The following is a 27501-nucleotide window of genomic DNA, read 5'->3' on the forward strand; positions in this document are numbered from 1 at the left end:
ACAAAAAACAAAAGGTATATGCACACCAATGTTCACTGCAGCATTATTTACAATAGTCAAGATATGAAATCAACCTAATTGTCCATGATAGATGAATGAATATATAACATATATATTACTCAGACATAATAAAAAATGAAATCTTGCCATTTTTGACAACATGAATGAATTTAGAGAGTATTATGCTAAGTGAAATAAGTCAGACAGAGAGACAAATACCATATGATCTCATACGTGGAATCTAAAAAAAGGAACGGGGCTTCCCTGGTGGCGCAGTGGTTGAGAGTCCGCCTGCCGATGCAGGGGACACGGGTTTGTGCCCCGGTCCGGGAAGATCCCACATGCCGCGGAGCGGCTGGGCCCGTGAGCCATGGCCGCTGAGCCTGCGCGTCCGGAGCCTGGGCTCCGCAACGGGAGAGGCCACAACAGTGAGAGGCCCGCAAAAACTAAACGAATAAAAAAATATAAAAAAATAAAAATAAATTTTAAAAAGCACACATACAAACAAACAAAACAAAATGAAAACAGACCCACAGATACAGAGAACAAATGGGTGGTTGCCAGTGGGGAGGGGGTGGTGGGCAAAATAGGTGAAGGGGATTAAGGAGTGTAAATCACCAGTTATAAAATAAATAAGCCATGGGGATGTGATATACAGCAGAAGGAATAATGGTCAATGATATTTTAATAGCTTTGTGTTGGGACAAATGGTTACTAGACTTATCATGGTCATCAGTTCATAATGTATGCAAATGTCAGATCACTATGTAGTACGCCTGAAACTAACACAGTGTTGTACATCAACACTAGTTCAATAAAAATTAAAGAACCTTTAAAATATTGACCCAACATCCAAATAACTGCCATCAAGAAAAAGACCAGTATTACTTAAAGAAAGACAAGACCAAGTCACCAGCCACATAAAACTGACAATGTTCAGCAATCAGTGAAAAATTACTAGACACATAAAGAAGTAGGAACATGTGACACTTAATAAGAGAAAAATCATTCAATGGAATCAGGCTTAGACATGACGGAGGAGACGGACCTAGCAGACAAAAACATTAAAACATTGATTACAAATATTATCCATATACTCAAAGATGTAAAGGAAAATATTAACATAATAAAGGAAGAAACTTAAGATTAAAAACCAAGGAAATTAACTTCTAGAGAAGAAAATAAATTATCTGAAGGGAGAATTTCATTGAGTGAGACTAACATCAGATTCAATATTGTGGAAGAATAATCAGTAAGCTTGAAGATGTAGCATCAGATCCTATTCAAACTGAATATAGAGAAAAAAGGTTGGAAATGGCGAACAGATGCTCAGAGCTGATAATGAGATAATACTGGGCAATATCACATATGTAAAATTGGAGACCCAGAGGGGAATAGAAAAATATATATATATATAAACATTGGCTTCAATTTTTAGAAATTTGATCACTACTATAAAATTTCAGATTCAAGATACTCAACACCCTCCAAGTAGGATTATCTCTGTCTCTCTCTCTGTCTCACACACACATTTACACGCCAAGGCACATATTATTCAATTATTAAAGCCCAGTGAAAAAGAGAAAATATTAAAACCAGCTACAGAAAAATATAAACTACAAAGAAAGAAAGATGAAAATAAGGCGAAACTAGGCAAGTCAAAAGAATTTAAACAACAGAACAGGGAAAAATTTAACCTAGAATTCCTAATCCAACAAAAATATCCTTCCAAAGCTAATGTACATGAAAACTTTTCCAGACAAACAATGGCTGAGAGAATTCATCACCAGCATACCTACACTACAAAAATATATGAAAAGATCTTCAGGTAAAAGGAAAATGATACTATAGAGAAATTATACTGTCATCCTAAATTAGAAATAAATCTGAGAAAAGAGGCAGCGTTACCTTAATGCAAAAGGACAGCTTTATTGTTTGCAAGGTTTGCAAACCAGGGATAAGAAGCCTTTGGCTGTAACCAAAAGTACGTTCCTTGGAGGTGAAGGGGTGAGGGGTTTTTGAAAGCACAAGCCACAGAAGCCACAGTTGGGAGACTTGTAAATGGGGATTGGATGGCCCTTGCAGCCTGACCACAAGTCATTGCAGCCTGACCACAAGTCATTGCAGCCTGACCAGAAGTTTCCAATGATGGCTGTCACTGGAGCATCTCCTTAGGGGTTTTTCAGGTAGGACCCTTAGCACAATCACAAGTTCTTATAGTTTTTGTTTGTGGTTTTTCTAAGAACTCAGAGTACGTGACTGAACCCTAGGTCTGTCATGATTGCCTGGCTCCATTTTATTGGGGGTACCTGTTAGCCACACCAGGTCCATTTTCTAAATATGTTCTTTCCACAGGGAATTCCTCTTATTTTTACTTTTCCTTAGGGGATTTTATTTTTACAACAAAGGGACGAAGAGCAATTGAAATGGTTCATATGTGGATACATATAAAATAGTTAATTTTTCTAATTAAAAAAATCTCTTTAAAATTAACTTTAAAAAATACTATATTATGGGATTTCTAACAATATATTATGGGTCGCGCTATGGGCATATCAAAACCATGCTAAGGTAAGCACATAGAAGAAAACATATTACATGGGGCACAGTTCAATTTAATAATAAAAATATCTATTTCCTCCTTGCCCTCACAACAACTCACGTAGAACGATCAGGAAGAAACCTGGAGACCAGATGTGAAGAGATGTTATTTCTGGAAAGGAAGCAGGTCCAAGTCATCCGGGACCTCCTCGTTCACAGACCTCTGAAGCACCACTGTGCAAAAGGGGGACTCAGTCACCCCTCTCAACCCTATTCCCTTGTGAGTTTCTGCACCTGTAAGGGAAACACAGTTCTGAAACAAGGGACCAGTTTCGTGGAAGGTTTGCTCTGGAAGGGACAAGATGGAGGTGTCCCCAAATCAGGGACACCTTAAGAAGGGCTTCTCACCTGGTATAGTAGATCCAGGTGAGGCCATAGGTGAGAAGGAAACCAGCCCCCAACAGGGCCCCCCCGAGCAACGTGACGACCAGGGGCCAGGAGCCCTCTCCCCGCTCCCCAGAGACTTGGGGGAAGGAAGAGGAGACACCTGGAGGACGAAAAGAGAGAGTAAGGTGGGTGTTAGGTGTAAGTCCACACCGTTATTTTTATTTTGGCTGCGCTGCTTGCCATATGGGATTTCAGTTCTGCGACCAGGGATCAAACCCACGTCCTCTGCATTGGAAGCATGGGGTCTTAGCCACTGGACCACCAGGGAAGTCCCTGTAAGTCCACACCTTAACCCTGCTTTCCACCCTAGCTCAGAACTCAGGCGTCCTTGCTTATACTCACCCTGCACAACTAGGTTCAGGGAGACACGGAGGGAGCCCCTCGGGTGCTGAGCTGCGCAGGTTAAATCTTCTCCATCCCCTAACACCAGCTGGGGCAGCTCCAGGACCCCGGGATCCAAAGGCTGTGAGGGGCTCACTGTCAGGCACCCACGGGCCCAGCTTCTCCTGGTGGGTGGGCTGCTGTCGACAACACAGACCAGGCGCGGGGACTGGCCCTCCACGACTCGAAGGGAGGTGGCATTGCCCAGGATCTCCGGGACTAGGGAGACAGAGAGAGCTAGAAGGGCAAGGCTGAGAGGCCCTTCTCTCGCTCTGTCCTCCCAGACACAGGAACAGCGGCTCTGGGACAAGCACTGCAGGCAAGGTCAAACGCGGGGGCAGTCTATGAGGTGAGGCGGGAGGAGGGGCAACTTGCTGATCCCAGGACAGGGGGATGTGGACGCTTGAGGAAGAGTCGGCCATACGTAGGCCTGGGAGAGAGCATCCCAGGAGGTGGCCCTTGATGTGTGAAACTGTGCAGGGCGCTGACACACGTGGGTCTGGCCACTTGGAGGCCTGCACACAGGTGATGAGGGCCCCAGGGAGCCACGGGAGGGTTCTGAGCAAGGAAGTCATAGGGTCAGATCTGGGGCATGTAGAGATCCCTTTGGGGTCCCAATTCTTGCGGGCTGGACAGGGCCAAGACTAGAGGCTGATAGGCCAGAGGGGAGGCTGGTCCGGGTCCAGGCCAGAGAGAGGATGGAGGCCTGAGTTGGTGCTGCGGTCACGGGGATGGACGAGGGGGCTGACGTGAGTCATTTTCAGAAAGTCAACTTTGCAAAACTCACTGAGTTCCCGGGGACGATTGGGTGAGACACAGAGCCTAAAGGAATTTCCGAGATTTAGGCTCGGATTACTCATATCGGAGGGTCCCCTGCAGGGGGAGTGGAGGGCACTCAGGACAGAGGTTTGTGAGAGTCCTCAGAGCAGAGGTAGGATTGGAAACCCCGGGGTAGATGAGCTTCCCCTTGGAATCCTGCAGAAATCAGCCAGAAGCCTGGTACCCAGCTTGGGAGCTCAGTCTCCTTGTGAGAGAGATGGAGACAGGGAGGTGGCAGGGAATCGGGGAAAGGATGTCCTGGGATAGTGAGGAGAGAGAAGAGGTGGGAAGGGAGGGAGCAAGTGGAGGTGACAGTGAGTTGTCACTAGGAATCCACAGTGGCCCTAAACTGAGTCTTGCCAGGGGACAGGGTTGGGGGGCGGAGGGCAGACGTAGGAGCAGAGAGGGGATGAGTGATGGGCTTGATTCTGTGCATCTTCACAACATCCCTGCATCTGACCTCCATTCCACCCAGGCACTTTTCTCCCACCTGTGCTATTTCCCCGGAAGACACGAATGTACAGGTTCTGTGGAGCATCTGGAACAGAAAGAAAGAAATGTCCTCCTGCAGTATGATGAGGTGTCATGAGTAACATGACAACATGTGGGGGGGGGGGTCTCAGCATTCTCCTCATTCTCCTCCCAGCGTGCCTCCAAGAAGAGTCCCCAGGTATCCCACCCAGGCCTCCCATCCCCAGCGCCCTCCGCCCTCAGGGACCCGGCGTCCTGGCCCCGCGCTCACAGGACACGTTGAGCCTGATGGTTCTGTCTGTGCTCACGCCAGCTCCGGGAAAGGTCACTCGACAGGTGAGGTTGGTGCCATGGTCCTGGGGCCCCAGGGTGAGGGTGAGCACCGAGGAACGGGGGCTCTTGGGGTGCAGGGAAGTGAGGGCAACCCCGATCCAGGAGAAGGTGTGGGGTGTCCCCCCTCACAGGCCCATGGCACTGCACAGGTGATATTCCTGGGGAGGCCAGATTCTAGGGTCCCCTGGACGTGGATATCGGGTGTCTGCGTCAGAGCTGAAGAGGAGAGAGAAACAGACCCAGGCCCTGGAGGGCGGGCCCCGAGTGTGCCCCTCAGAGCTGTCTCTGCCCCAGGCCAGCCGCAGCGTCCTGTCCTCCTAGGTCCCCTTGGGCCCCTCCCAGGATGAGAAGACAGGGGGTCCCCTCCCAGCCCTGCCCTGGGGGCCCTCAGGGCCCCTGTGTCTGTGTGTCCTCTCCTTGACACCATCCTTACCTGTTACACGCAGGTAGAGCACGTTCTGTATATAATTATATTTCACAGAAGGCCCTCTCTCCACCCTAAAGTAGTATGTCCCCACGTCTCCCTGCTGTGCATCTCTGATGTCCAGGGAGCAGTTGTAGGCCCGGGGGTCTCCAAGGAGGTGGAATCGGCCCTGGGTGTCCGTCAGCACCTCACGAACTGGGTTGTTTGTGGCCACTGGACGATGCTGGTAGGTTCTGGCCCCTTCCTGGAACCAGTAGCCGAAAGCTGGGACAGAGTCGTCCCAGTTGTCCCGGGGATATTGGAAGGAGCAGGGCATGCGGACACACAGGCCCTCCTGCACCGTCACAGACCCCGGCACCTGCAGCCAGTATCTCTTGTCCTGAGCCAGGGACCCTGCGGGGGAACAAGGGTCAGCCGCAGCCCCTGCCCCGCCCACCCCTCTCCCCGCAGCCCACCCAGCTGCCCACAGCAGGGACAGCAGCAGCAGCAGCATCTCTGAGACGGAGGGCTTCTGGGCGTCCTGTGTGTGAAAAGAGAAGGGGCAGGAGAGAGGGAGGTAAGGCTGCGGGGAGACCCACGGGAAGCCGGGGAGGAACACGAGACCCAGCTGTTCACAGAAGAGAAACTGCAGAGCCGGAGCTCGGCCCCCCTCCGCACAGAGCGGACGGACACCCCTCGGTCCAGAGATCCTGGAGACCTGCCGAGAGAGGAGCAGGCAAGGAGGACAGTCCTGTCCTGCCCCCCATCTCGGGTGGGTCCTTCCAGCACCGGAGCCCTCTGAGGACACGGAGGCGTAGGACACGGTGAGCCTCCTAAGGTCCTCCCGTCTGAGCACCGCTGTCTACACCAGGGAGCCGCTCAGCTCCTGTCTTGACCTGGAGGGTCCCAGCCTCACCTAGAACCTCGGGTGGTCGGTCCTGCAAGATGTAGGGTTCTTTAGGGTCTGTGTGAGCGTCTGGGGCAGAAGACAAGAAGGGGCTCCTGGGTGACGTGAAGGCAGCAGCCAATCATCCATTCCCTCCTTCACCCGACACTGAGCATCTTGGGCTGGTGACCTGGAGACCAGAAGGGATACGTCTGGCCTGGTCCCTGCCCAGGAGATGCTCCCACCCGGGCCCATCACTTCCTCCCCAAACAGGCAGCGCTGTCGGGCTTTAGAGCTGCATCAGTGGTGAGATCGCCGTGTGTCCTGGTAGCATACTGGGTATTTTCTTTTAATGAGTATGATTTTTTTTTTTAATCTAGTAAAAATATAACCCTTTTCAAGTTGAAAACCTTGAAATTCTGTACCTAGTAAACAACCAATCCTTATTCCTTCTTCCTGCCAGCTCCTGGCAACCACAGTTCTATTTTCTATCTCGAGGAATTTGACTACTTTGTCCACCCCATATAAGTGTAATCATGCAGTGTTTGTCTTTTTTTCACTAGGTTGTTGAACTTACCATAATGTCCTCAAAGTTCATCCATGTGGTAGCAAGTGTCAGAAATTCCCTCCTTTTTCAGGCTGAATAATATTCCATGGTTTTGCTTATCCCTTCATCTGTTGAGGGGAAGTTGGGTTGCTTCCATCACTTGGCTACAGTGAATAACGCTACTAGGAACACGAGTGTGCAAATATCTCCTAGAGTCCCTGCTCTCAGTTCTCTTTGAGAGATATCCAGAAGTGAAATGTGTTAATTCTATATTTAAGATTTTGAGGAAGTGTCATACTCTTATCATCCCACCCCACCCACTTTTTTTAACCTCATCTATTGTCATCTTACACTAACTATACAATTTAAGGTCTCTACCCTGGACCCCTCCTCTGATCCCCAGGCTTTCATATCCAGCTCTCTACATACATTTCTGCATCATATTTGATCCTCATTTCCCCTCACCTACCACATCCATTAGAAAATTCTGTTAGCTTGACCTTCACAATATGTTCAAGACATATCCTCTCTATCTACACGACCTCCTTGGTCCGTTGCACCATCACCTCCCACCTGGAGTACCCAGCAGTGTCCTGCCACATCTCTTTCGTGCTGCCCTGGATCCACTCTGTCTGATTCTGAACACAGCAGCCTTAGGATCCTACCTAAATGAGGGTCTAATCATATGCCCGCTCTCCTCGAAGGCTTCCAGAGCCCCGCACTGGCCTGCAGTCGCCTTGCACGGGGTCTGCAGCATCCTCCCATCTTCTCCCCGATCGCTTGGCCTCCCCACACCAACGTGTCACACGCTCCTGTCCTTGTGTGATTTTCCTCCGCACCTGTCAATAGCTGACATGCTCGAATTTGACTTATCATTTATTTGAAAAATACTTGTCCGCAGAACGACCTCCCCACGAGGACAGAGGTACTCCTCGTTTCCAAAATCGCCATAAAACAACAATCGCCATTTTAAACATTGTATACGGTACAATTCAGTGGCACTAAGTACAGTCACCACGTTAGTGCCACCATCATCACTCTCTATTTCCAGCATGTTCTCATCATCCCAACAGAAACTCTGATGCAGTTACCCAACGATTTCTCACCATCCCCATCCCCTAGCTTCAAGCAACACCATTCTACTTGCTGTTTCGATGAATTTGCCTTGTAGGGAGCTCATATAAGCAGAATCAAACGATATTCGTCCTTTTGTGTCTGGCTTCTTTCAGGTAGCGTACTGTTTTCAAGAGTCACCGGTGTCGTAGCGTGTGTCTGAATTTGTGTTTCTTTGAAAGGCTGAATGATATTTGATTGTATGTGTTACCGCATTTGGTTCATCCATTCAGTTGCTGGACGCTGGGATTGGTTCCGCCACTGCTGTGAATCTTGCTGCTGTGAACAATGGCATGGGAGTAATCTGTTTGAGCCCATGCTCTTTTCGGCAACGAAGATCCATCGCCCCACAAAATAAATAAATAAAATAAATTAAAAATTTATCAAGTATGTTACATAATGAATACTTTAGTTAACAACTTGCCATCGCCAAGAGCAGTATACATGTGCGGGTCTGGGCTGGGAAGACAGGGCTTCAGAAGAGAGCAGAGTTGTCCCTGGAGGTGGACACATGGACACATTCACCGACGGGGGCAAGAGGGCCCTGGGCGGAGTAGTGAGAACATGCATGCTCTCATGTGCAGTGCGCACGCACGGCTTAAGCTTAATTGTGGGTTGTAGGGGGACGTGGTAGTTGTGACTGAGATAGCCCGGCCAGGGAGATAGGAAGAGAACAAGGTGGTTATTGGTGACCCAGGTGAGAGTTTTGCCAGGCAGGGGTGGGAGAGGGCGGCAGCCAGATGGCCGGGAGCAGAGGGGTGATGCGAACGGGAGGCATTGCACTGACCGCCTTTAGCCCTCTCCTATTTGCCACCTCCGTCAGTGCCGCAGAGGAGAGCTTCCTTCCTACCTGTGCTACTTCCTTGGACGGGGCCAAAAGCCAGGTTCTGGGAGCATTTGGGACAGAGAAAGAAAATATTCTCTACGTCCATCGTGGGAAGATATGGTGGCTTTAAGTCTTTGGTTGGATCCACAGAAGGGTGGCGAGGTGGGGACGGTTGTGCTTTCTTCTCCGTACTCAGCCCGGGCTACTGGCCACACATCAGGTCCCACAGGCTCTGCAACTGGGTCCCTCCTCAGGGACCCAGGTGTCCTGACCACCCCCCACAGAGGATGCCAAGCCTGATGGGACCAGGAGCTCAGCCAAGCGGGGAGAGAGAGCCTGAGCTGCTAGTGTCAAGTAGCTGATTAAAGCAATGAGTCAAAATGAAAATAACAAGTAAGCCTTTAATCACTTACTTGTTAAAGAACAGTGAAGCGGACTTTATTCAGGACCACTGTCATAGGTGCAGGGACCTCTGCAATGGGGCTTTGCAGCAGGGGAAAGAGATCAGGCTCGATTCTGAATACAATGAGGAAAAGTGGGAATGTATTGCCAAGGAGCGGGGTGAGGGGTCAGCGGATGGAAAATTACTAAGAGGACACATATGGGCAAAGGGGGATTCTGGCTAAACCCACCTACCAGGCTTCTTGTTGAAGGCAGGCCAGGGTGATCAGATATCAGCTGGGGGCTAGTGGAGGATGAGGAGCCCCATCAGACATTGAGGGTAAGGGATTTTGGTTAAACTGTCTTACCAGGGTTCTTGAAAAAAAATGGACGATGCAAAGATAGATGCAGAAGTCAAGAACTTGTTGAAAAAGAGCTTCGAGAGCCTGGCTAGAGGGCTTCCCTGGTGGCGCAGTGGTTGAGAGTCCGCCGCCGATGCAGGGGACGATGCAGGGGACGCGGGTTCGTGCCCCGGTCCGGGAAGATCCCACATGCCGCGGTGCGGCTGGGCCCGTGAGCCATGGCCGCTGAGCCTGCGCGTCCGGAGCCTGTGCTCCGCAACGGGAGGGGCCACAACAGCGAGAGGCCCGCGTTCCGCAAAAGAAAACAACAAAATAACACTATTTCACATAAAAAAAAAAAAAAAAAAAAGAGCCTGGCTAGAGTTTAGCCAAGGAGAGAACCTTTGCCAATGGTCAGGGTGACCAGCATAGACACTGGGGTCGCCTCATGGACGCGGGACCCAGAACAAAAAGCTCTGGTGGGTCTAAGGACCCTGGGTTGGCGGTGGCGCTGGGAATGGAAATGTACTGAGTCCTGAATCAGAGTGGGGAAAAGTGTCTCCAATTTTTCCTGCTTCTCCTCTACGAGGAGGCTTCAGTATAGATGGCTGAAGACCTCTGCCCAAGGCTTCAGATAAACAGACCAAAGAATAAAGTCATCTGAGCTAGGAATGCAAAAATGTGAACGGCACGATGGGCCAGAGCAGTCTGAGTCCTTCACTGCAACTCCTTTCAGAGACTACAGCGCAGCATGCTCGTGAGGTCAGCCAGGGAAAGCTTTTGCATTTGCCTGTGATCAGGCCTGAAAAATCACGTATAGGTTTGTAGCCATGAGCTGAACTCCTCAGATGGCTCTACACATAGACCCGTCACCTCCTAGGAAGGTCTCCTGACAATGTAGGGCTGGTGTCATGATCCTTTTTAAAAATTTTATTTATTTTAAAAAATATTTTTACTGGAGTATAGTTGATTTACAAGGTTGTGTTAGTTTCAGGTGTACGGCAAAGTGAACCAGTTACACATATACATATATCCTGATGGCATGATCTTGGGACCCGAACATATGGGTGAATAATAAGGAATGGGGGACCTTGGGCCCCATGGAGGAGAGAAGCGTCCTCCTACTGGACTTTGGGCTGTTCAGACTCCAAAATGGTTGTGCTTCAGGTCAAAGGGATGTAGATTTGGGGTGTCTGGTACAAGATGAAGAGGAGAAAATGATTCAGACCCCAGAGAGGAGACCCTGAGAGTCCACCTTGGCTTCCCCTGGGGTCCTCAACAAGCCTTCCACCCTCCTGATAAGGAGTACATGTGTTCCTGTCTCTGGGGTTCTCTCCTGGGGATCCCTGGCTACTTGTCACATTCAGATATATTGGGAGTCATTTTTCACATAATATTTCTCTACCTTAAAGTATTCCCACTTCCCCGCATCTTGGAGAATCTGATGCTTAGAGAGCAACCGTGGGCCCCTGGATCCCACAGAAGGTTGGATTGGCCCCAGATTGTTTCTTCCAGGTTTTGATGGGGTCTGTGGCCAGAAGGGGATTACAATGTCTGCTGCCCACCTCCAGGATCTGAAGGTGGATGTCGAATGGGCTAAAGTCAGTCCAGAAAATCCATGGGTTGAAATGGAGAATGGGATGGGATGCACAGGTCCTCCTTCACCGTCACTGAGTGAAGGTTACAGATCGCACCTGCGCCAACCTCCAGGGACCACTGCAGGAAACAGACTCTCTGTCTGCAGCCCCGCCGGGAAACCTCTTCCTCACATCTGTTGCCCTCACGGTTGTGGCCACAGCGGCAGCAGCATTTCTGGGCTGCAGAGGAGAATCTAGATTTGCCTGACACCATCTGATTAGCCTTTCCTAGCCTGGAGATGGGGGCGGCCCTGGGCTGCTAAGAGAGCTGGGGATGCTTCCTGGGTTGAAGTGTATGGCTTCTATGTCAAAGCTCTCCCTTCAACAGAAATACCCATCTCTCCCTCGGGCCACTGCCGGCTAGGGGGGAGGGGGGGAGTGAAAGCTGAGCTCTTCTCTCCTGGGACCACAGCTGGGTGGACTCTTCCTGAACCCTGAAACGCTGACTCTCACTTCCTGAAGACCAACCCCCCCACTCCCCTTAAGAGACATGGGGGGTTTGGGGGTCTATTTTCCCCAGATCGGTTTCTTGGAATCTAGACAGACGTAGATAGGGAGGCCTTTATCCTGTTCATATCAAGTCCCCAAGCCTCTCCCAATTCGCCTTCCCATCAGAACCTACCCACAGCGGGATTGTTCTTTCCAGCCAAGACCCCATCTCGTCCCCAGGAAGCAGGGGGGTGTCGCTGTCCGTGGTGCTGACGCAGTATTGGGTCTTGAGTTTAGGAATAACTGGATTGTACAGAAGGGTCTGACCAGACACGAACCAGATCTGGACCTCAGGCCAGAAAACCATCTGAGGCAGAAGGACTGGGCCTGCCTAGGGAGCAGAAGATCAGGGAGGGGCCAACCCTCTGGCCTGGGGCCAATCCTGAGCCTCTCCTTCCTTCCTCACTCTCTGGAAAGTCTCGTAGATTCTGCCAAGCCACTGAATCAAAGCCAGCAGCAGCTCTCCCCTCCCCCCACCCCTTCTTGTTTCACGAGAAAAATAAAGCCCTATTTGGTTTTGTTTTTTTTGTTTTACTTATTTTTGGCTGTGTTGGGTCTTCGTTGCTGAGCGCGGGCTTTCTCTAGTTGAGGTGAGTGGGGCTACTCTTTGTTGCGGCACGCGGGCTTCTCATTGTGGTGGCTCCTCCTGTTGCCGAGCATACGCTCTAGGCATGTGGGCTTCAGTAGTTGTAGCTCACGGGCTCTAGAGCGCAGGCTCAGTAGTTGTGATGCACGGGCTTAGTTGCTCCACGGCATGTGGGATCTTCCCAGACCAGGGATCGAACCCGTGTCACCACCAGGGAAGTCCCGCCCTATTTGTTAAGGTTCCTGAAAGTCAGCTTTTTTTGTAACTTAGAATGAAATGCATTTCTAATTGATACAGTATGTGGAGATGATTCCTCCAATTCCATTTGAAGCCAACACGACATTTTCCCAAAGTGCCCTACTCACATGAGAGTGCCTGGTACGCTTGACTTCTTTCACTTTTGCTAATTCAAGAGTAGAGAAACGGTATTATATCTTTTCTTTACTTTGCATTGATGTGATTATAAACAACCTTTCCCATCTTTTTAAATTAACTGTAATCCTTGTGATTCATCTATTCAAAGGGTTTACACAGAAGGACCGGGGAGTTTTCCTTATCAACTTCTCTAAAGATTCTGATCTCATCCCTATTATTAACCTTAGAGGATAATATATTTTTACCAACAAAATATGCATCCCTAGATTTCAAAGTTACGGTTTTACTATTTTTGACCTTTATGTGAATGGCATCATACAGTACACATTTTTCCCCTGGTTACTTCCACTTGGTATCAGCTAAAAAAATTTTTTTTTATGGTACAAAGTGTATAATGTTCAGAAGATACAAATGGGTAAGTGTGCAGCACAGTGACTTATCACAAAGCAAATGCACTCAGTTCACGAAATAGCCAGTTTGAGATATCGAGTATCGCCAGCTCCCAAAATAGCTCAAGAGTCTACACACCCACCATCAGAGCATGAGGTTCCTAATTCCTCACATCGTTGCTACCCTTGCTGTTATCTGCCTTCTTGGTTTTCCAATCTGATGTGTGTAGAGCAGTATCTCGTTTCGGTTTGATTTTTCTTCAACTACCAGTGTGCTTCAGCATATCAATATGGACTTGTTTTCCATTCATATTTCCACATTTCTGAAATAAATATTCATGTCATTTGTTATTTTTATGATGGCTTGTTTTTCTTCTTGTTGATTTGTGAAAGTTTTCGTACATTCTAGTTAAAAAGCTCTTGTGGGGCTTCCCTGGTGGCGCAGTGGTTGAGAGTCCCGCCTGCCGATGCAGGGGATGCGGGTTCGTGCCCCGGTTCGGGAAGATCCCACATGCCGCGGAGCGGCTGGGCCCGTGAGCCATGGCCGCTGAGCCTGCACGTCCGGAGCCTGTGCTCCGCAACGGGAGAGGCCACAACAGTGAGACACCCGCGTACCTAAAAAAAAAAAAAAAAGCAGCTCTTGTAAGCTTAAATGAAGGAAATAATTCCTCCCATTCTGTCATTTCTCAATTAAATTGATCTCAGTTGTCCTCTATTTGATGTGAACCTTCATTTTGATGCAATCAAATCTATGTGTCTCTGGTCACAACACTGTGTATCCCTCCTAAAAGTATCCATGATCCTGGCTTTTACATTAACCATTTCCATGCTTTCTTTATAGTTTTATCACCAATGTATCCCTAAAAATTATAGTTCAGGGGCTTCCCTGGTGGCGCAGTGGTTAAGAATCCGCCTGCCAACGCAGGGGACACGGATTCGAGCCCTGGTCTGGGAAGATCCCACATGCCGCGGAGCAACTAAGCCCGTGCACCACAACTACTGAGCCTGGGCTCTAGAGCTCGCGAGCCACAACTACTGAGCCCACGTACCACAACTACTGAGGCCTGCGCACCTAGAGCCCACGCTCTGCAACAAGAGAAGCCACCGCGATGAGAAGCCTACACAACACAACGAAGAGTAGCCCCCACTCGCCGCAGCTAGAGAAAGCCCGCCCGTAGCAACGAAGAACCAACGCAGCCAAAACCAAATAAATAAAATAAATTTATTAAAAAAAGTATAGTTCAGATAAACCTATTTTTGAACTTTTTATAAGTGCAATTATATTATATGTCATTGCCTGTGTCTTGCTTCATTTTTTTTATTGTGATATAATTTACATATAGTGAATATATATTTAGGTACATTTATAAATAATAGATTTATACACAACAAGTAAATTTTTAAAATAATCAACAGACTTTATTGTTTTAGAACAGTTTTAGGTTTACGGAAAAATTGAGCAGACAGTACAGAGAGTTCCCATATGCACCCTAACCCCCTCATATTCTTCCCTATTACTAACATCTTGCATTAGTGTAGTATATTTGTTACAAATAATGAACCAATATTGACACATCATCATCAACCAGAGTCCACAGTTCACACTGAAGTTCTCTCTGTGTTACACAATGCTATGGGTTTTGACAAAAGCATAATGTCATGTATCCACCATTATAGTATCTTACATACATATTTTATCATATTATGCATGATGTACACTTATGTATGACATATATATATATAAATAATTTTTATTTAATGTATTTATGTCTAATCCACAGGTTTTTTGTTTTTAAAAATTTTTTTTTCTTTTTTTAAATTAATTTTTATTGGAGTATAGTTGCTTTACAATGTTGTGTTAGTTTCTGCTGTACAGCAAAGTGAATCAGTTGTACGTATACATACATTCTGTCATTTTTGGATTTCCTTCCCAGTTAGGTCACCACAGAGCACTGAGTAGAGTTCCCTGTGTTATACAGTAGGTTCTCATTAGTTATCTATTTTATACATAGTAGTGTATGTATGTCAATTCCAATCTCCCAATTCATCCCACCTCCCCCCCCACCTTGGTAACCATAACTTTGTTCTCTACATCTGTGACTCTATTTCTGCTTTGCACATAAGTTCATCTGTATCATTTTTCTAGATTCCACACATAAGCAATATTATACAATACTTGTTTTTCTCTTTCTGACTTACTTCACTGTGTATGACACTCTCTAGGTCGATCCACGTCTCTGCAAATGGCACTATTTCATTCCTTTTTATGGCCGAGTAATATTCCATTGTATATATGTACCACATCTTCTTTATCCTTTCCTCTGTCGATGGACATTTAGGTTGCTTCCATGTCCTGGCTATTGTAAATAGTGCTGCAATGAACATCGGAGTCCATGCATCCTTTTGAATTACGGTTTTCTCTGGGTATATGCCCAGGAGTGGGATTGCTGGGTCATACGGTAGCTCTAGTTTTAGTTTTTTAAGGAACATCCATACTGTTCTCCATAGTGACTGCACCAATTTACATTCCCACCAACAGTGCAAGAGGGTTCCCTTTTCTCCACACCCTCTCCAGCATTTATTGTTTGTAGATTTTTTGATGATGGCCATTCTGACCGGTGTGAGGTGATACCTCACTGTAGTTTTGATTTGCATTTCTCTAATGATTAGTGATGTTGAGCATCCTTTCATGTGTTTGTTGGCAGTCCGTATATCTTCTTTGGAGAAATGTCTATTTAGGTCTTCTGCCCATTTTTGGACTGGGTTGTTTTTTTTTTTGATATTGAGCTGCATGAGCTCTTTGTATATTTTGGAGATTAATCCCTTGTCAGTTGCTTCATTTGCAAATATTTTCTCCCATCCTGAGGGTTGTCTTTTCGTTTTGTTTATGGTTTCCTTTGCTTAGTACACAGGTTTTAATGAGTTTTGATAAATGCATACAGCCACCCCAATCAAGATGTAGAATATTTCCATCACTACTCAAATTTTCCTTATACTATGCCTCCCTGAGGCAGCCTTTACTGATTTTTATCGCCATAGCTTAGTTTTGGCCATATTAGAACTACATAAAAATGGAATCATAACTGTGTACTCTTTTATATCTGGCTTCTTCGGATTCCTGCATGCTGTTGGTTCCTGCCTCAGTGGTTCATTCCATTTTATTGCCGAGTAGTATCTCTGGGACAGGGAGTCCAGAATCTGTTGCTTCCTGTGTCTGCCCTCAAGTGCTGGAGAACTGACCCTGGAGCTCCTGCTTACCTCACATGATCCATTCCGCTCCTCTGGACCCAAGACCTGGGGCCTCTGGGGCAAACTCACATCAGCAGGCATGTCCCCTCTGGGCTTCTACTCTCGGTCTTTCTTGCTGACAGCTCCACTTTTCCCAGGAGCCCAAAGACAGGTGGGCATCTGAAGGCTCCAACCAGAGCCACAGGAGAGAGTGGGGCTGGGAAGTGAAGGAGGATTCTGTAGCCTCAATGATGTGGCCTGACCCAGGGGCTCTGCAGAGACACGAAGGAGCTCTCGAAAGGCAGTGACCACATGGTCACACATCCACCATTCACCCTACACCAGTTTCTGGGGGCCCTTTGGGAAGGTCACTGTGCTAGACACTGACAGTAGATAAAGCTCAGAAAAATCGAACAGCATTAAAACAAACAAAAAAAAGAGATTTGGACTACACTTAATGAAACTTAATCACAGCTCTGCCATCTTTCAACTGTGAGAATACGAAGCTATGACTTTAGTTGTAGTTTCCAAAATGTGTTGGAAAGTATTAATCACAGGTTTGAAAGTGACATTCGATGAGGCTTGTGAAGCCTTCAGCACCTGCCTGGCACTTGGTTAACACTGTAGCCTAAATAATCCCCAATTTGGGGTTTCAAATAACCCATTCCAATAGGAAACCATCAGCAATCTGCCCAACAGCCAATCAGTGACCCATACCATGTCCACAGGGACCCAAGGAGAGGCCAACGTTGACCCACTCATTCACCCCCAAAGGACCCCAACACTCACCGCCCAGGAAGCAATGCAGTCACCCTCACAAACCTCCATCACTGACCCCCTAGGTCTCCCATCAACTGGTTCCCACATGCTGTGCTTAGCACCGCACTTTACTGACTTCATATGTCCTCCATCAATTACTGTCCCCCTTGCGTGTGTTACAATGTGAGCCTCAAAGCCCTCCAATCCCTGAAGCCCCTGCTCCCAATCAACCACTGCCTCCTACAGCCCCCCAAGTGGTGGATCACTTCCCCTAATGTCCCCCAGCCCCAGGAACAGTTCTCAGGAACCTGGGGGCAGACACAGGGAGCAGCGTATTCTGGACTGCCTGTTCCTGGGACGATCTGGACCCTCCTGCTGAGAGCAGACCACAGGGGGCAGATGCTTCCCTGTCCACAGGCCTTCTGTGTTATGGAGGAAACCATGGTCTGGCTGATGAAGACGTATGTGTTTGGTTTGGTTTGGTTTTGAATTAATTAATTTGGCTGCGTCGAGTCTTAAGTTGCGGTACGCAGGCTTCTCTCTAGCTGCATCTCGTGGGCTTAGCTGCCCCGCGGCATGTGGGATCTTAACTTCCCTGACTAGGGATCGAACCCGCATCCCCTGCACTGGAAGGCGGATTCTTAACCACTGGACCGCCAGGGAAGGCCCCAGAATGTGTTTGTTGGAATAGATTTGCTGGGGAGAGTGATGGGGAACCCGTGGGGTTGAGTATCAGGGGTGTTTCCAGGGTGAGTGATTGGGGAGATTTACAGTGGGTGGGTGGGAGGTCTTTGAGGAGAGTGATCTCTTCCAGGGCACTGGTGGGGAGAATGACTGGTGGGGACTGCGTAAGGTGAGTGATGGGAGGATCTTTTGACTGCGTGACAGGGAGTCTGTGGGGTGAGTGATTAAGTTCTGAGTGTTGGGGGCAAGTTTCTCTAATTTAAGTTGGATGTATGGTTCATGAAGTTTAACCCTCTCCTTTTGTTTTCCTGTATGTATGTATATAAGTACTTTTGTAACCGTTAAACTCCAAGTATAATTTTACTGTTGGGTTTTATATCATTGGTTCATGAGACTTGCTCATTTGAGGACAGTGAAACATGCATATGAGAAGGAACCTAAGTTTGGAACCTTATAGGAGATGAACCTTGTCGAGCCCTTAGCACCTTCCTGGCACATGGTAAACAGTGAATAAAATAAAAATCAGCAAGTTGCAGAGTCAGGTATCAGGTACCGTGTTTAATTTTCACACAATCCTGTCAGCTAAATATTATGTTCATGATTACACCCATTCTGTGGATGAGGAAACTGAGGCTGAGTGCTGTTACATAATTTGCCTTAAGGTCCAAAGGGAAGTATAGGGAATCGGTCCAACGTCCGCCTCCTTCTAAATTGCACACAATTGCCACTATTCCATCTGGTTCCCTACATGATCTAATTCCAGAAACACCATTTCCGTTTCCTGTTGCCTTCAGAGAGCTTAGGTTTTGGAGTGGCATGTCTGGTGTGCCTACTCTGAGTTCTGGACACTTCACTGCCTCTCCAGATGATTAGAATAGGATGCTTTTCCAGTCTTTGCCTTGAGGCACGTGATGATACACATCTGTCAACTGCCGGCAAAGAAAGAACTATAATCCCATTTCAGGGATTGAAGCTTGCCATCCGCTCAGGGCTCAACTGTGCCTTTTGAGATGTCTCAGTAAACTAATAAGGAATGTGAAGACATTATCTCAAATTTTGGCGAGCTGCTGTGAAGCCATAAATTAAATTAAGCACAAGGCTGATGTTCTCACTATGAGACAGCAAGTTTCCTGTCTGGGTATTTGTTGGCTGAGCAATTCTTCTGGGAAGAGAATGAAAATTATTTTATTGATGGGGCTCTCTGTTCATCCCTTGTTGTATAAGATTAAGAACTTGGCATGTGTTTACATATATAATTTGGTATTTAATATCAATTATGTGGTTTTATTATCCACACTTTGTAACTGTACATTTCTTCCAGGTGCTCAATCCATCCCTGTCCAGAGAGTTTTAAAAATATAAATTCTAGTGTGAAAGCAAGCTATGGTTGTTAGAGAAAAATTTAAATGACAAAAAGTGAAAAAAAAAAAAAGAATAGGATGCTTGTGAGGCTTACAAGTGGGTGGGCGAGAGGGTGTCTCCCCAAGAACTTAGTGGGCTACAGTTTTAAAATCAAAGGAAAAGTGGGGAGGCGGAGGAGGCCACCTCCTTCCTCATTCTTTTTTTTTGTTTTGTTTTTGCGGTACGCGGGCCTCTCACTGTTGTGGCCTCTCCCGTTGCAGAGCACAGGCTCCGGACGCGCAGGCTCAGCGGCCATGGCTCACGGGCCCAGCCGCTCCGCGGCATGTGAGATCCTCCCGAACCGGGGCACGAACCCGCGCACCCTGCATCCACAGGCGGACTCTCAACCACTGCACCACCAGGGAAGCCCCCTTCCTCATTCTTGAGTAGACGTCATGCTTTCATCATCAGCTCCGCCTCCAGGTTGGGCAGGGGAGGTTTTTTGTCCCGTACGTGGTCAAGGCAGGACTGTAAAAATTATTTTAGGTCTCTGTACGATGAGTACCTTTCCATAAATTATTGTTTTTTATGTGTGCAGAGAGCATGCCCTAGGGGTCATTAACCTACTGAGCTCACTGGGCAGGATGTGGGTCTCACGCCACCATTGTTTTATTGTTTTGGGACACGTCTCAAACTTCTGTCGCACGGTTTTGCTGCTAGGCAAGCCTGCTTAGTTTTGTGGTTAAGTAAACCTGCTTTCTTGAGTGATCATTAACTTACAGGGGTCTCCCATATTTTTTTCTTTACTTACAATACCCTAGTGAGATTAACTATTAATTACCTAATTTGTCCTTTACTCTGTCCCTATCATTGGGACACTTCATTTAAAGGGAGGAGAAAGAGGGCTTCCCTGGCTTCCCATCTATACAACATCCATCCACTTATCCACATTTCCATCCATCCCATCACATCTGTATTTCCATATGTCCATCCGTTCTTCTGTTCACTCTACCAGGTAAGGTTCAATTACGAAAATGGAAATCACTCTTAAGTACTTAAGACAAAGGAAATTTAATCAATAAAATCGGTTACACAGTTGATAGAAGAGATGAAAAATTCAACACAGGACAATAAAGCAACCTTGAAATGAACAACAGCAGATCACCACCAGGACAAAGGGAAGGGGCAGTGTGACAGAGCCCAGGGATCTGGACACTCAAAAGAAGTTGGACCATGGCAGGTCTTCCCCTTTGGGAGCTGGAGGCTCAGAGTGGATGCAGCCACTGCCAGAGAGGTTGCACAATGCAAAGAGAGAGGAAGAAATAAATACCTTGGATTTTACATTTTCCTCCTTGATTTTAATCTCCAGCATTTGACTCAGAGACTGACCCTAGTTGAAAGCCAGCTAATAAAGGTACTTGGAAAATGTAGCCTGCAGGGGTAAATCCCATTAGTACAGAGCAGTGTAGGTGAGGAACCAGGAAATGGTCTGAGAGCACACTAGCCAAGGACTGATCTGTACATCCACCCATCCTCTCCCATAGGTCCAGTTCAGAAGACCAGACATGAAACTGGACAGAGGATATTTCTGGCTGAGAAAAGTCAGCAAGTATGACCTGATACACAGAGGTAAGCTGTGGTGACAGAGATGCCTGGGAGACAGAGACTCTGTCCCTCTGAGCTTCTGTGCCCTGCCTTTCACCATGTCCGAAGAGAGAGTGGTTCAACCCATAATCCCAGCCATGCTCCTCTAGGACCCTCCAATTCTGTGGGAAACTGTAAGAGGAGGTTCTGGGCTAGGGCTGCAGAGACAGACAAGGCCACTGTCCCTTGGGATTTGGGGGCTCACGTGTTAGATCATCTGAGGAAGGGGCCGCTCACCTAGATCGAGGTGAATCCACAGGTGAGTACGAAGCTGGTCTCCATGAGGGTCCCCTTAAGCAGGGTCAAACCCAGAGGCTATAAAACACCTTTCTCTACAGACATAATAGTCATCAGAGCGAGAAGAGAGAATGAAGCTGAAGAAAGAGAACTGTGGAGATAAAGGGCCTTGTATTTTCAAGGTATGGAAAATAACCCTAAAAGGCAAGAGGAAAGGAGTGTGTATGGAAATGCGGAGGGCAGAGGCGAAGAGAGGAAACCTTGGCAAGATTATAGGTAAATATAAGTCCAAATTAAATATAAACATAAATATAATTGTGTTTGTGTGCATACATGTACACACGATGATACATACATTGTCAACCTAAATAAATATAGGAAGCAATAAGCAAGCAGAAAGCATTTATTTGGGATCAAAGAATTGCAATTCAGGGTACACGGATTCAGGTAGCAACCCAAACAGCGTCCCACATGGGAGTAAAAGTCAGGGGTTTTTAAAGGCAAAAAAGGGAGATTTGCCCTACAAAGAATTTTTATTGGAGGGACTTCCCTGGTGGTGCAGTGGTTAAGAATCCGCCTGCCAATGCAGGGGACACGGGTTCGAGCCCTGGTCTGGGAGGATCCCACGTGCCGCGGGGCGGCTGAGCTCGTGTGCCACAACTACTGAAGCCCACGTGCCTGGAGCCCATGCTCCGCAACAAGGAGGGGCCACCGCAACGAGGTCCACGCACTGCAATGAAGAGTGGCCCCCACTCGCCGCAACTGGAGAAAGCCCATGCACAGCAGTGAAGACCCAACGCAGCCAAAAATAAATAAATAAATAAATAATTTAAAAAAAAAAGAATTTTCATTGGAGTTGGAGGCAGAATCTAGTCTTAGATGAACATGATTGAGTGCTAAGGCTATAACTAGAGGGTGGAAAAAGTTCGTCGCAGTGACAAGTCGCAGGTGTTCTTGCAGTGTTCTTGAAATATCTGTGGTTTGATCCAGTTCAAAAGTTCATGGTTCCACCTGGTGGGGACGTGCGTAAGGTCCACCCCCTTAATGGCCTCCTGGATCCATTTTAAAAACCCTTGACATAAATGACTCCATTTAATTTCACATTTCACAACATCATATATAATCTCAGAGTTGGGAATGCCAGAGTGATAAGCAAAGAGTTATAAGCTCATAAGCTTTAAAGCTTAAAGACGTAAATTCAACTATATAAAATGAAATTTGGATAGCAAATCCAAGCTAAATGAAATCAAAAGACAATGACAAACCAGGAGAATGTATTCATGGTCATGTTAATAGACTAATGATTGTATTTCCTAATATAAAAAGAACTTGTCCAGGGGCTTCCCTGGCGGCGTAGTGGTTGAGAATCTGCCTGCCAACGCAGGGGACATGGGTTCGAGCCCTGGTCTGGGAAGATCCCACATGACGCGGAGCAACTAGGTCCGTAAGCCACAACTACTGAGCCTGCGCGTTTGGAGCCTGTGCGCCGCAACAAGAGAGGCCGCGATAGTGAGAGTCCCGCGCACCGTGATGAAGAGTGGCCCCCGCTCGCCGCGACCAGAGAAAGCCCTGGCACGGAAACGAAGACCCAACACAGCCAAAAATAAATAAATAAATAAATTAATTAATTAAAAAAAAACAACTTGTCCAAATCCTTATGAAATATAGGCTAATAATGATGGAAACAGATATGAATAGTCAGTTCATTGAATGGCTGAACAGTTTAGAATCGAAAATATTAATCATCATGAAACCTATTTAAAAATGCTCACCTTCATGCCTAAAAAGAGAAATTCTAGTTCAAACTATGATGGGGTACATTTTTCATTGTTAAGAATGGAAAGATCAAAATCAGTGCTAATGCAACCTGCTGTTGAGGTTGGAGTAAAGCAGAGACTCTCATCACATTGCAGGAGATGGTGATGCAAATTGGCACAATTTCCTGGAGAGCCATTTGGCCATATCTATCAACACTAGTAATGCATGTGCCCTCTGAGGAATTCAAATTCATACAGACATTTTAGCAGACAGGCATACCTTGGAGATAGTTCAGGTTCAGTCCCAGACCACCACAATAAAACAAAATAAAGTGAGTCACACAATCTTTTTCTTTTTTGGTTTCCCAGTGCATATATAAAAGTTATGTTTACGCTATATAATCTGGTAAGTGTGCAAGAGCGTTATGTCTAAAATAAAGAAAAAAAGAAAAACAACCCAATATACATACCTTAATTCAAAAATACTTTACTGCTAAAACATGCAAACCATCACTTGAGCCTTCAGAGAGTTGTAATCGTTTTGCAGTAGTAACATCAACGACCACTACCACAGATCACCGTAAAAACTAAAATGAAAAAGTTTGAAATACTGCGAGAAATACCAAAATGTGACACAGAGACATGAATTGAGCAAATGTTGTTGGAAAAATGGTGCTGATAAACTTGCTCATCGCAGGGCTGCCACAAACCTTCGATGTGTTTAAAAAAAAAAAAAAAAAGGTGCAGTATCGGTGTAGCACAATAAAGCGAAGCAGAATAAAACGAGGAATGCCTGTATATAAAGAGAGAATACATCCTTAAGTGCCCTCCAAAAACCACATTACCATAACAAAGGACACTTTAATGGCTCTCAACACTAAGGAAGTTTCGAAGTTTTTAGGAGTTCTTTGTCAAGCTCAACACCTCTGGGCTCCCAACATGTGTCTCCTCTCTGGGCAGAGCTGTGCGAGGGACGAAGGAGCCGGATAAACTGGATTCTGAGGGTGGGGCTTTAAATCAGTGTAAAAAGTACAGAGAAAGGGTATTTTTCAGGACATGCAATGCTGTTTTCTCCTACAACTATATATACACAAGTATTTAATTGGTCCCTTTCCAACGCGGGACAATCCAAGACTTTTTAGGAAAGTTGCCTCATGTTTTCCCTGCCTGTACGGAATGGAAGTTCTTTGAAAATGGCGGCCTCCTTATCATAATCCTTATGGGCGCGGCCATGTCGTCCTCCTGACACAGTCCCTGAAAAGAAAATGAACCGCGGAGTAGAGAGACGACGTGACACGCCATGGTAACTATTAGCAGGCAGTGGCTTCAAAGGTTCTAGTGAGCATGCGCACAGTTCAAGTCCTGACCGGAATCCTAAACCGCAAGCGGCCCAGAGCGGCCATTTCGCTTATGTTGTAACCCGTGAACCGCCTGCGGGATGCTGAGGTGATGTGGAGTATTAGCGATGCGGAATCTGTGGGGTCAATGAGGGGAGATCGGCTTGGCGTGAGTGATGTGGGCGTTTGGGGGCCGAGTGATGGGGGCCCGTGGGATGAGTGATGCCGGGTGTGAAGAGTGAGTGGTGGGGACCCATGGGGTGAGCGATGGGGTTCTTAGTGGTGGAGGCTATGGGGTAAGTGGGGTTTTCTAATTTAAGTTGAATGCTTGGCTCGCTGATTTTCACTCTTTCTTTGCCTAATTTCTGTATGTATGTATTTCTGTAACTTGAATTTCAAGTGTACTTTAATGCAGATTTTATATTGTTGGCCTGGGAATCTGTCTCATATGAGGACAGTGTACGTGCGTCTCAAGAGGGCCTTGGTGTGGTACCGGGAGCCATTTGGGGAAGTGATCCACAGCTTGGGGGCGCTGTAGGAGGCAGTGGTTGATTGGGATCAGGGGCTTCAGGGATTGGAGGGCTCTGAGGCTCACATTGTAACACACGCAAGGGGGACAGTGATTGAGGGAGGATCTATGAAATCAGTAAAGTGGGGTGCTAAGGGTAGCATATGGGAACCAGTGGATGGGAGGCCTAGGGGGCCAGTGATGGAGGTTTGCAAGGGTGACTGCATTGCTTTTTGGGCAGTGGGTGTTGGGGTCCTTTGTGAATGGTTGAGTAGGTCCGTGTTGGTCTCCTCGGGTCCCTGTGGACATGGTAAGGGTCAGTGATTGGCTGTTGAGCAGATCAATGATAGTTTCCTACTGGGGTGCATTATTTGGAACCCTACGTTGGCGGTTATTTGGGGGGTCCTGTGGAAATCACACTCCCTTTGGAAACACTTATTGGCAGTCAGGGCAGTAATGATTTCAGAAGCCTGGCCGTGGGGTGACTGGGAGGCATTTCATGACCTTCTTTGGTCTACTCATTGGGGATTTCTAGAGGTCAGTGTGGTCAACGACTATATTTTGGTTGGGGCGGGAAGGGAGAAATGGAGAGGCAAGAAATGGTAAGTGATTGGGAGTCCTGGTGCATGTCTGCAGGTTTTCCAGGTGAAGGTGGAGTTCCATATATTGAATTTGAGTTTTGTTTTTGTCAGAAAATGCTGAGCTGTCTATATTATGGATGGGCACTGAAAAGGCCAGAATGTCGGATTAGGCACTCCAGATATAGACAGCTTGAAGCCTCAGCTCTCTGAAGGCAACAGGAAATGTAAATGGAATTTCTGGAAATTGACCACGTAGAGGACCACAAGGGATAGTGGCGATTGTGTGCAGTTTAAGGTGAGGCGGACCTGGGACTCATTCCCTGTTCTTCCCTTTGCAGACTGAGTGACCTTAAGGCAAATTATGTAACAGCACTGTTTCCTCATCCACAAAATGGGTATAATAATGATCATAATATTTAGCTGACAGGGTTGCATGAAAATTAAACAAGGTACCTGATACCTGACTCTGCAACTTGCTAATTTTTTTCAGTGTTTCCCATATGCCAGGCAGGTGTTGAGGGCTTGACAAGCCTCATCTCATGTAAGCTCCCCGATGCCTATGATAAATACCTTCCTTCTCATTTGGGAAACTGCAACTAAAGTACTATCTTCGTCTTCTCACGGTTAAAAGGTGTCAGAGCTGCAATGAAAGCTTCCTTAAATTTAGCCCAAACCTCTTCATCTTTTCTCATTTTTTACCCCAATAGCTAGACTTTTCTGAGTTTTGTCTACCCTCATCTCGAACACAGTGACTTTCACCTAATGGCCTTCAGAAATTCATGTGGAGTGAATATTAGATGACAATTATGTGGTCGTTGCCTTTCCAGGATTTCTGGTGTCCCTGCAGAGCCCCTGGGTCAGGCCACATCACTGAGGCTGCAGGATCTCCCTTCACAGCTCCAGCCTGACTCTTCCCAGCAGCTTTGATTGAAGCCTTCTGACGCCCACCCAGCTCCAGGCTCCTGGAAAGAGCGGAGCTGTCAGCAAAAGAGACCAAGAATTGAAGTCCAGAAAGGACATGCTTGCTGATGTGAATTTACCGCAGAGGCCCCAGGTCTTGGGTCCAGAAGAGCGGGACGGATCATGTGAGGTAAGCAGGAGCCCCACGGGCTCAGTTCTCCAGAACCTGAGGGCAGACACAGGAAGCGGCATATTGGACTCCCTGTGTCTGAGACAATCTGGATTCTCCTGTGTAGAGCAGAGCACAGGTGGCCGATGTTTCCTTATCCATGGGCATTGTGTGTTACAGAGGAAACTGAACTGGCTGATGGAGGAGGATGTGTAGTAGAAAAGGGCTGGCCCTGGGGCAAAGGAAGAAAAAGTACATCCAGCCACAGGCGGGGAAATGCTGATTCCTTCCTTCTCAGCACAGGCGAAGATCCTGCATCTTCCATCCACCGCTGGGTCTTCACATAGTCTTAGCTGGTCCCCGCCTGACTCCTCACCCGAGACTGGCTGGTTTCCCCTTTGTCCTCGTAGTTTATAGTCATTGGATACTAGAGCAAGAACTGGCTTTTAAGGACCATGTTGTTTTTCCTACTTTATTAGATGAATAAAAGTGCCAGAGAGTAATGTTTCCAAATTGCCCACAGATATTAATATTTGATATTTTGGAATGATATCAACCCTGCTTTTGGAAGCAGGGTTCTTCGTATATTCAAGATTTCCTGAAATTCCAAGTTATTCTGTGTATTTCACGACACTTTATTTGCATGTTTTTAAAATAGTAATGACCCACTCCAAAGACCTCATTTTAACTTTGTTACCTCTTTAAATACCTTGTTTCTCCAAATTACAGGCACAATTCTGAGGTCCTGGGGGTTAGGACTTAAGCATATGAATTTCGGGTGGGGACACACAATTCAGCCCACAGCAGTGACACTGTTGTAGAAAAATGTCTTTCATTTCGCACTGAAGTTGGCTGAATTGTTAAGAGCATTTTCAAAAGCACGTTCAGTTACGTGTTAAGATACACGATACTTATTAGCCTTGTTCCTTTTTTAACATTGAAAATATTTTGTTTGCTTGCCTTGATTCTGCTTTTGCTGAGATTTTCGAGCAGTTTCTCCGTTCACGTTAGAATATTCTCCAACAACATTCACATCATCTTGGCTTTGCAGCCTTCCCTCTACTCTGGCCAATATTGTGTTGTTTACTTTTGTTTTGTTTTGTTGTTTTTTTTTGGTTCTTTTTTTGTTTTGTTTTGTTTTTTAAATAACTGCTAATTTAATCAAAAGAGATATGTCATTGTTGCTTTAATTTGTATTTTTTTTACAAGCAGGATAATTTTTTTTCCCGAAGTTTTATTGGTCAATGATTTTTCTTTTGTGATTTACTTTTCTTGTCCTTTGACAATTTATATTTTAGCTTGTCTTAGCCTCTGGACTTTCAAAGATGTATTATATATTAATAACCCATTGTTCTTCGCACATCTGTGTAAATTTCTTTTGCCACTCTTTC

At 46.6% G+C, this 27501-nt stretch overlaps 2 protein-coding genes across 2 annotated transcripts in view; one reads left to right on the forward strand and one right to left on the reverse strand.

Moving 5' to 3' along the window:
• Positions 1–2735: 2735 nt before the first annotated feature.
• Positions 2736–16295, reverse strand: LOC103073330 (sialic acid-binding Ig-like lectin 14). Its single transcript, XM_082931298.1, is given in 9 exon segments — positions 2736–2775; positions 2950–3088; positions 3331–3588; positions 4679–4726; positions 4931–5116; positions 5119–5208; positions 5426–5936; positions 11749–11946; positions 16224–16295. Coding segments are annotated over 9 exon segments (1542 nt in total).
• Positions 16296–26059: 9764 nt separating this feature from the next.
• The window catches only part of ZNF175 (zinc finger protein 175), a 9003-nt gene continuing 7561 nt past the window's right edge, over positions 26060–27501 (forward strand). The window contains exon 1 of the mRNA XM_007463460.1: positions 26060–26131. Within this exon, the coding sequence (XP_007463522.1) occupies positions 26060–26131 (72 nt within the window). The remainder of the gene's footprint in view (positions 26132–27501) is intronic.

This window comes from Lipotes vexillifer, unplaced genomic scaffold (genome assembly GCF_000442215.2).
Source record: "Lipotes vexillifer unplaced genomic scaffold, Lipotes_vexillifer_v1.1 scaffold802, whole genome shotgun sequence".
In the NCBI taxonomy this organism is placed as follows: Eukaryota; Metazoa; Chordata; class Mammalia; order Artiodactyla; family Lipotidae; genus Lipotes; species Lipotes vexillifer.